The sequence below is a fragment of the Pelodiscus sinensis genome, chromosome 9, assembly GCF_052426305.1.
Source record: "Pelodiscus sinensis isolate ZL-2025 chromosome 9, ASM5242630v1, whole genome shotgun sequence".
Lineage (NCBI taxonomy): Eukaryota > Metazoa > Chordata > Testudines > Trionychidae > Pelodiscus > Pelodiscus sinensis.
The window spans coordinates 15,122,127-15,132,801 of NC_143060.1; the positions used below are offsets into that span (position 1 = coordinate 15,122,127).

Sequence of the window (10,675 nt, forward strand, 5' to 3'; positions counted from 1 at the left end):
AGGCAGTCTTTGCAAAAAAGTTTTCATGTTGAATGCTCTAATTTGAGAGACAAGTTTGTATCTCAAACTGGAACAGTCAAAAAAGATTTTAAAATTTTTTTTTAAATAGCTAGAGACAGTTCCATGCTAGGCTGGTAGCAAAGCTAATCCCTAAGTTAATGCAACCACTTCTTTTATTTGAAATGGTTGATAGAATTTGGCCACTGTTCTTCCCAGACTTTAATAAGAGAGATGATTCTCTCATGGATCAATAACTGTTTAAAAGGTAGGAAACAAGGGTAGGAAATTGGAATAAATGGTCAGTTTTCAGAATGGAGAGAGGTAAATAGCAGTGATCTCCAGGGCGTCTGTACTGGGGCCAGTGCTGTTCAACATATTCATAAATGACCAGGGAAAAGGGATAAATAGTGAGGAGGAAAAATTGTAGATGATGCAAAATTGTTCAAGATAGTTCAGTCTCAATGCAGACTATGAAGAGCTGCAAAGGGATCTTACAAAACTGAGTGAATGGGCAAGAAAATGGCAGATTAAATTCAATGTCGATAAATGCAAAGTACTGCACATTGGAAAATATAATCCCAACTATACATACAAAATTATGGGGTCTAAATTAGCTGTTACCATTGAGGAAAGACAATGTGGTAACTTTGTGGATAGATCTATGAAAACATCAGCTAAGGGTGAAGTGGCAATTGAAAAAAGTTAAGAGAATGTTAAGAACCAATAGGAAAGGGATAGATAACCAGACAGAAAATATCATAATTCCCCTCTATAAATCCATGGTACAGCCACATCTTGAGTACTGCATGCAAATCTGGTCCCCCATCTCAAAAACATTATATTGGCATTGGTAATGGTGCAGAGAAGAGCAATTGAAGGCTACATCTACAGTGCAACGCTATTTCAGGATATCTCCAGTATTTCAAAATAGCTTTTCCACATCTTTCAAGCATGGCCTACTTCAAAGTAGGAATAAGAGATCCTCCGGAATAGGGCTTTATTCCGGAGGATCGGGCCAGTCTAGACGCTTTTTTCCAGCTTTTCCCCAAGCCGGAAAAAAAGCGGCGGACATGTTTATTTAAATCCTGCGGGGGATATTTAAATCCCCCGCGCATTTCCCTATTCCCACTTTCAAAATTAGCATGCCCCTTCCGAAGAAGGGGCCAGTGTAAACGTAGCCAAGAACTCAGGGTCATCCAATGAATTTAATAGGTGGCAGGTTTAAAACAAACAGGCTACGTTTACACTGGCAGCTTCTTGCGCAATAACTGTTTTGCAGAAGAGTTCTTGCGCAAAAAGTCTTCCACAAGAGCGCATCTACACGGGCATGTGCTTTTGCTCAAGAGATATGCTTTTGCACAAGAGCATCTATGGCAGTGTGGATGCTGTCTTGCACAAGGAAGCTCTGATGACCATTTTAGCCATAGGGGTTTCTTGCCTAAGAAATTCATGTTGCCTGTCTACACTGTCCTCTTCCACAAGAGCTCTTGCACAAGAGGGCTTATTCCTCATGAGGAGAGGAATAACTCTTCCAGAAGAAGCCCTGTTTTCCGATGCTATACTGTAAATTTACTTTCACAAGAACGCATGTGCAGTGTAGACACCCGGCAAGTGTTTGTGCAAGAAGCCTCCAGTATAGACATAGCCACAAAGTTTTTCTTCATACAACCCCCAGTCAACCTGTGGACTCTTTGCTGGGGATGCTGTGAAGTCCAAAACTATAACAGGGTTGAAAAAAAAGTTAATGGGGGATAGGTCCATCAATGGCTATTAGCCAGGATGAGCAGGGATGCAAATCCATGCTCTGAAGTGTCCCTTGATTCTGTTTGCCAGAAGCTAGGAATGTGCGAGAGGGGATGGATCACTTGATGATTGCCTCCTCTGTTCATTCCCTTTAAAGCACCTGGTGTCGAGCTCTGTCAGAAGACAGGTCCTGGGGTGGATGGACCATTGGTTGGATCCAGTGTGGCCACTTTTATGTTCAACTCCACAGCTTTATAAAAAATCCTTTTTTATCTTGCCTGCTGAAACCTGATTGCCCTGTTAGCAGCTGGAGGATCCATTCCTGTTGGTCACACCAGCTGCTGATTCTGGGTACCATCTCTCAACAGTTCTTGGAGATTTAAACACACTGTTTTCCCATGAAAGGACAATCTGTTCAGGCAAGGTATGCCAAGGTGGTGGGGTCCCTTAGCAAGGAGCATCAAAACGGCACAAAAATCATTATTCTGTCCTGGCAGTGTGATGGCCTTTGTAAATTGGTGCTCTAGGTATGGCTGATTCCAGGCCCACTCCTCCCCTAAACCAGGAAATCATGACTAACGCTGGATCTTTGGTGTCAACTGAAACGCCAAGAACATGGAAATGGAAAATCATTGTACCCCAGTAGATGAGCTGTAGATCTCCTCAGGTCAGACTTAAGGCACATTGTTGGGGCAGTATGAGAAAGCTGCTGCCATTGTCTCAGCTCTGATTTCTAATGTCACCCTGCCACCTACATTCATTTAACAAGAATAGGTGGGTATAGGCAGCCATCGTACAAAGCACAAAACTCAATGCAGACTCTCAATATGTTGCCATTTCAAGATTAGGCCTCAAATCTATAAGCCCTGAAAAGCTAAAGTCAAATACAATTCAGTTACCGCTGCCGGTCACTCCATTTGGAGGACCTGATATTTACTAGCGTAAATGAGACTTATTGACATCAATGAGCCATGGGTATTTACATTCTTGATGAGGAAAAGTAAGGTTTTTCGTTCATTTGCAAGTAGCTTCTTAATGCTCAGGAGGAAGGGGGGACTAAAAGCAGAACATGCTTGTGTGCCCATTAAAATAGAACAAGGCTATTACAGACAAACTTGCACAGAGCCCTGAGTGCTTTCAGAAAGGGAGTCACTGAGAGGAGATAGAGAAAGGAGGACAACATTGACGAGAAAAAATATTTCAGTCCAGTTATATGCTGCAGCTTTCATTTTGTGCCATTGCTACTACAGCTTGGATCTGCATGGTCTGGCACCCCCAGGACCTGACTGGTCCCGGATAAGGGATTTTCATTTTAGGCCCCCTGCTGCCACCCTCCCCTCTCTGTACCGGACTTTCTGGCTCCCAGCTCAGCTCAGCTGCATGCCAGCTCTCACAGCACAGTGAGCAGTGTGCCTATTCACACTCCCCCTCCCCTGCAGCCCTGCTGAGCAGCTCGCCAGCTCCTGGGCCCCCACCCTTCTGCATCATGCCGGGACTCTCTGATCCTGGGACATCCCTGGTCATGCCACACCACAGATGTTGCCAGACCAGAGAATCCCAGATTTTAGAGGTGCAACCTGTATCAGTGCATCACTGTCTTTTACAAGCCATTTTCTTGTGAGTGTGTGGCTGTGGAAGGAGTGTTTCTTGTCTTGCACTGAAGGGTGAAAAATCTTCCATGAGAATTGCCACCTACTCTGGGACTTCAGCTGTGTAATGAAATGGGGAACATCTAGATAATTGTATAGGTATGGCATCCTGCAACTTGGCTGCCATTCCCCAAAGCACATCTCCCTCTGACTTTGGGGAGGGGGAATGTGAGAGAAGATAGAAAGGTGCCCAGAAGCAGAAATTATCTACATTATTAGCTGGGCAAATGGGAAATTACAGACCATTCTGTCACATTGACAAAATGGTCTGTTTAAACAGAACCACTCTCAGTAACAGCTGAGCATTCTGCTGCATGTTATCCACCCTTTGGTACAAGTTTCCATCAACTGTGGGCAAAATTTGCTGCAATTTTCTAGTAACTCACTCAGCAGCCTCTCAATTGGCTGCTGTAGGAGCTCTGCAATTGCTTGTGGAACTGGGGTGAATTCAGGCTTCCGATAAAACACTTGTATCCACTTGAATGCCTCTTATTTTTAGCACACTCTTATTTGTTAAAGGGCCTTGTGTACACTGTTTTTAAGAAGCCTTTTCAAAGCCATGTAGGAAAAAACCTTTTCTCTGACACCAATGTGAGCAGATGCACCTATTTAAGTCTCATTCATGGATATGTACGTTCACACTGAGATATATTGTGGCAGGTTGAAATCACAGAAGTTCCCTTTGAGTTGTCACCTGGGGCGATGATCATGCCACTGAGGCCCATCTTCCCACTTCCTAGGCCTCCCCACCATCCTGTCTTGCTGAGTCAGATCCTCTGGTCTCCCTTAGACAAGGCACAGAGTTGGGGTTACCACCATCCTGCATAGCAGCATGGACACTGGACCACCTCTGTCCTGGGAGGACTAAGTTCTAAGGACTCAGCACCCAGGAAACCAGCTCCCAGATGGGACCCAAAACCTCAAATAAATGTCTGGAGGTTCTGCTGAGAGGGTTGATTCAGGGCAAAATACTTAAATACAGGACAACTTACAGTCCAAGACCAGGGTCCTCCACTAGAAGGCACACCAAGTCAGTCACAAAGAGCACTGATTAGTAAGAAGTCATACAAGCAACTCCCATAGACATTCCAGATTTCCTGTGCCAAGAGTCCCACTCTTTATACAGATGAGAGGTTATGAAAACCCATTTTACCAAATCAGAACAGGTTCTTCCAGTCCCAACAGATCAGCCACATTCCCATGTTGTTTTACAGCTCAGATCTTACCCAAAAGAGCGTGTGGTTAGCCAACCCTTTAGACTCTAAAATCTAAAGGTTTATTGAGCAAATAAAGGGTAAAATTGATAAAGGAATCAAATACTTGCAGCAATTGCATAGTTCTTGGTCCAGGCTTCTAGCAGAGGTGGCATGATCTACTGTCTTAAAACAAGTCTCTGGAATATATCCTCTGTTGGAATGGGTCACCCATTCTTTCAGGTTTCAGCTCATAGCAGAGATCCATCAGAAGCGATTAGCTGGATTGAAGGCAAAATAGAGGAGCCCTCGGGGCCTTCTTTATCCTCCTGCCCATGTGGAGGGAATCCAATCCCATTGCTCTTGCTTTGTGAAATTACGTCCCAAGATGGATTTTGTCACATGAGCACGTTCACCTGTCCAAGATGACTCAGGCCTTTTTAGGGAGCAGCCATCGCTTGCATGCTGGTCTGAATATTCACAGCAAAGCATATCAGATGTGGATTGGCACCACCTGAGGTGTACTGTCCCCTAAGTGCTGCTATTGACTTGACTAGCAATCCCTTCACAATACGTTGGCCAGGCTTGTTGATGTCTCCCAGAAGCAAACATTTGAAGTATGAGTACATACTCAAACTTCAAATGCAAATTGATACACATATATGAGCAGTATAAACAGAATCAGCCCAACATCAGCTTTTCATCGACATCTTTCCTGGCTCACATTGTACAAGATTTGGTGCAAACATATATCAGTGGTTGCAACAATTATTTGTATGTTCATCTCACAATCCAATAATGTCAAATATTTATACACACGCACATCTACCAACACACACATATTTTTGTATAGGTTATAGAAGTCAATCTGAACTTTTAAAATGTACTTTGAATTATGTGCTTGAGAAATTCTATTCTATGAATTTGAAACACATAAGGGGCAAGATATTATGGCCAACTTTTGGTCATTTCAATGCCTAAAGTTAGCTAATTAAAATCTTGCTATAGACAGCTAACTAAAAGCCTGATTTTTCAAGGTGATGAACATTTCAACAGGAAAGGTAGGTCTTTAGCGCCTCATGAAATCAGTTCATTTTTATTTAAATATGGACGTTAGGTTCATAGTTTTAATTATCTGCATTTGAATAGTTTGGCCTAAACACATGGCAGCTTTAGATGCTAGTATTGTTTGTCTCACGATGTTTTAAACTTTTCAGCTGGCACAATATGTTTTAACTGCATCATACGGTACCACAGCTGTGTATGCCTCACACACAAAGATGTGTGCATACAGTATATATGGATGCAGGACTGATACTGCTTTGATTGAGGTGGTCAGGCTAACATTTAGATTAAATGACACCAAAATGGCACAAGCTGCTACCAGGAGATTATGGTCCAACATGGCAGAAATCATGTAAAACACTTCCATGTCTCTGGTGGCTGTTGATCTGATTTGGGATCAGAATCAAAGGGCTGCATGTAAGTCTTTAGGGTGACCATCCTTCCCATTTTTAACCCTTATTTAAGCTCTCTGTATTTGCACACCCCCTCCTGGTCTTTGAGTTCCCCAGTAAGAACAGCGGTAGCAGCCTATTTGTGGTTGGCAGTAAAGCAGGCACCAGTACATGGTGTCTGGAGTGAGGCAGGGAGCCGAGGGAGTAACATAGAATGAAAACAGGTAGGAGTTTCTTTCCTCCCTATGTGCCCTAAAGGAGGGGGAAAGCCTGCCAGCCTTTCCAGAATATGGGGCTGAAGCTCCAACTTCCAGCGCCCACCCCCACTCAGGGCTGAAACCCCTTTCTTGTCCCTATCACGGGATGCATCCCCGTTCCCACACAGCCCTCGTCACTAGGCTAAAGCTCTTTTGTCACTGCAGAGCTCAGCCCCGTTCCCAGGCAGCTTTGGTCGTGGAGCTCAAGCCCTGTTCCTAGGCAGCCCCACTGCAGGGCTCATCCCTTGCCCCGTCCCATTTCACGGTGGGGCTGAAGCTCTGATTGCCAGCAGCTCCCCCCCCCCCCACCCATACACACACTGTGGGGCTGGAGACCTGAGTGCCAACAGCCTCCCCCCCCAACTTTGGGCTAAAACCCCAAGTGCTGGCAGCTCCCCCCCCCCCCAGTCCCATATTGGGCATAGGAAAATAGGGTCACCCTAATGTCAGACCAAGAATATAAATCATTCTAACAGCTCCAAGATTACAAGGGCTTTGGAGTTGAGGTTTCTGGCTTTGGACCATCTATAATATTGTCAGTAGAGCCAGCATAGTCACTGGGACTATGGGGGAGCGGGCCCTCATGTGGTAGGGGTGAGGCTGGGTCTCTCTGTGCCACAGGAGTGCACATGGCGGGCTCTAGTGGCAATGTAAAGGGGCTGCTATGACCATAGTCCTTTTTAGGTCAAACTATCATCCTTAAATTAAAGCCCCTTTTTGCGTACCCACTAAAGCAGGGGTGTCCAAACTTTTTTCAACGAGGGCCAGATTTGATGAAGTGAACATGCGTGAGGGCCGACCATTTTGCCTGACATTCTTTGAACCATTAAAATTAAATGCAAATTAACTATTTTATGCAAAGTTTATTACAAACGGCATACTTTTCATTTCGTCACATGGATGACAAATCTAAACAGGTGTTAAATCACTCTGCCTTTCATATCTGAAGGCCAGATGAAAAAAAAAATCCAGGAAGCTGAAATATATGTCAGGAACATTGTAAAGTACATTACATATTATTGGTAATAAAGGTTGTCTGTCAACTTTTAAGTTCAAAAAATATGAACAGGAACATAACACCAAGTATACATGTTGTGTCCAAATATATTTATAACTGATTTAGACCAACTGACATTAACTGAGATTTTACAATGTATTCATCTCAATACATATGCATTCGTTGGGGGCCATAAAAGATAGATATTGCCAAATTACCTGGGGGGCCGTATTAAACCGGAACACGGGCCGCAATTGGCCCACGGGCCGGACTTTGGACATGCCTGCACTAAAGCAATGATAATCCTTCACGGCCACATCCTCTCACCTCTTCTCTGCAGCTGCAGCCCATCCACGAAATCCTCCGCCGCAGCAACCTGGGGGCTATTGAAACAAAAAGGCAAAACCTGAAAAGGGCTTTGGACGAATACTTAGCAGAGTTCAGCGCCTGCCGCTGTGGCCCTTGTCAGAACAACGCGGAGCCCATGCTTCTCGGGAATGCCTGCGTGTGTCAGTGTACACAGGGGTTTGAGGGCCCGGCCTGTGAGAAGACCAGACGCCAAGGTAGGGCAACAACATGTACACATGGCGGTGAGGAAGGCGGCAGGGTGTGTGTGTGTAGCAACTGTGTTCTCACCCTGGGCAATGCTAATCGGCAGCTATTTGAATCCATTCATCAATCAACCCTTCGCTTCTTAACCACCTTTGGTGCGAAGTAGTCTTGGGGGCTTTACAAACAAGGAAAATTAACGGCTCGCGTAATTCTTGTAAATAAGCCAGGTGTAAAAAGGGAGGCTTTAAATGCTGGAGACATGTCAGCACCCCAGATTGTCAGAGACCGTGGTGTGTGAGCTGAGGAATAGCAGCCAGTGAGCAGCTCTGACAACAGAGTCTTTGCTCGGCTCTGTGAGAATCATCAAGGAATCAGCTTTCCTAGGCCTCATTGCACACTCGGCGTATGGAAGGCCGGGGGACATCAATGCAATAGGCCAGATTAAATTGTTCTTCTTCTGTTGTGGATACAAGTGTGATCTCAAACGTGCCAGGGAAAGGAATCAATCACCAGCAAGGCTGGGGACACCAGCAGGACCCGACAGCAGCATCTGGCCGCAGTTGTCACCTGCACGGGGCTGCATCACGGAGCCCGTGAAATATGATCTGACTGGAGGTTGGATCAACTCTTCAGTGTCAGACAGAAATGACAGAGGCAGAAGTGAGGAAATAGCCTTTAAATGGCAGAACGCTGATCTCTATGGAGACCAAAAGGAGTCATTATGCCCAGAATGGTCCTCATTGATCTGTGAGGAACTAGAGTCATTTGACCCAGGCGCCCTTGAGGTGCCGATTTGCAAGAGCTGATGTGACATCCGCTTTCAGACCACTGCTGAGCAGGATACATGTAGGTATTGCAGTGATGGACTGCAGCGCAAACCCTGAGGGAGAGAGTGAGCGGAGATAGACTGAGAAAGCCATGCCAAAGGCCAAGGGGTAACGCTTGATACTATCAGCAAAACTGTAGTGAGGTCAGATTTTCAAAAAGCATTTTCGGCACCTAAAGATGTAGATCAGCACCTACTGAGATTTTTCAAAAGCACCTAAATGCCTAACAATTGAAATCAATAGGAGCTAGGCCCTGGGTCTGTGTCACTGGAAAACTGATGCCTTGATAGTACAGATAGTAAGAGCATATAGGACCATCAGGACTTCATAGCAAACTTCAACCCAACTAGATTAATATAGTGTCTGTGATACACACTGAGACCAGTTGAGTAAATTAAAAATAAATGCAGTGACAGCCCCATCATGTGCTCCCATCAATCTAAAGAGACACCATAATCTATAGTATTGAACTCTGCTGACAAGTCAGAGTGTACTGCGATGAAAAAGCCCTGAAATGACACTTCCACAAAGAATCTCTGCTGAGTTTCCCCAGGCAGCATGACTAGGATGAGCAGCCTGGAACGAGATTGAAACTTTTAGCCTTTCGGGGGTGAGACCATTCCAGCACTGAGACACATCAGCAATCACTTGGGAAGAAGAGGCCAAATTGTAACTCCTCCAGTTATCAGAGACGGAAAGTAAAAAGCTCCCAGTCTGCAGAGGGTAAGTAGTCTTCAGAAGACCCTGCTTTCAAAGTGTCACATAAACACTGATAAGTCTCAAGGATGCAGAGGGAACCAGTGTCAGAGCGAGGGTTAGATTGCTGGTCTAAATAAAAAGTTGATCATGGCAGCTTCTGACTCACTCCCATAGGAAAGTTAAAGTTGTCTTTGCACCAGCTCTCCAGGGCAGCATGCCTCTGCCACAAAGCAATTTCACTTTCAGCTGAGAATCGCTTGCTTGTGAAATGAACCTTATCATCTAATATATTTTTAAAAATCATTTTACAGGCACTAAGACACACGGTAGCTGGAGCTGCTGGTCACCCTGGACCCCCTGCCAGTCTGGAACAAAGAGACGAACAAGACAGTGTAATAACCCAGCCCCACAAAATGGTGGCACTTTGTGTGCTGGAAAGAGTGTGCAGACAGAGACATGCTAAAGGCTGGTTAGTTCTGGGATAAGTTATGACACCGATTAATGGGAATATATGGTAGATAGCCTTTTGCATAGTAGGCTGTAACTACCACTGGCATAACTCAGGTGAAGTCAATAGAATTACACTAGTGATAAATCTGGCCTATAATTTTATATTCCTAGGAAGACTGAATGGAGACACCAGATGAAGTCAGAACACTGCCCAATAAATTCTGCAGGTTACGTTTTTTGCATACACTCTCACTCAGATTGGGAAGCTTGTTACCTTCAATTTGTGATGACACAGGCTGCAAGGCAGTGGAGAATCACAGCTAATGCTTTTTACTGAACAACAATAGGCTTATAAAAAGGGATTTACATGGGAAGCTTCACTACTGAAATGTTTGTATTTGCCTTTGGAAGACAAATTAAAAGCTCATGATCCTTGCATTGAATGAGTTGTGTGTTGACATAACATTGATTTCTGTAACAATGCAAGTAATGTCAGATTTATGCACAAGCTAAGTAAGCTTCACTTTAGGACCCCAGGTTATGAGGGGCTTCTAAATACAAAAATTTCTAGTTTTTAGATGCATCCTCACCTATGTACTGGTATAGATGCAAATATAAAACTATTACGTCTATTTTCATTGTTCTTTCTGTTAGAATAATACCTTTTTTGTAATACTAAGGGGCCTTTTAAACTTGACATAATTTAGGGCCTCAGCATTTCTTAATCTGGCCCTGCATGCAAGCAAACTATTTCAGTAAGAACTTTAAACATAGCATATCTGGCAGGACCCTGCTTCCTGTGGCTCCAAACGGAATTTTGCTGTCATTTTCACTGGGAGTAATATTAAGTC

At 44.3% G+C, this 10,675-nt stretch overlaps 1 protein-coding gene across 2 annotated transcripts in view; it reads left to right on the forward strand.

The window, feature by feature from the left end:
- C8A (complement C8 alpha chain) overlaps positions 1-10,267 on the forward strand; it is a 43,542-nt gene extending 33,275 nt beyond the window's left edge. Inside the window, exons 10-12 of one of the 2 annotated variants that reach the window (XM_006133494.5) lie at positions 7,637-7,859; positions 9,686-9,843; positions 9,996-10,267. In XM_006133494.5, coding sequence (XP_006133556.3) covers positions 7,637-7,859; positions 9,686-9,837 — 375 coding nt within the window. In that variant the 3' untranslated portion in view covers positions 9,838-9,843; positions 9,996-10,267. Of the gene's footprint in view, positions 1-7,636; positions 7,860-9,685 lie in introns of both variants that reach the window. The other variant, XM_014578783.4, reaches the window with a different exon arrangement.
- The last annotated feature ends 408 nt before the right edge of the window (positions 10,268-10,675 follow it).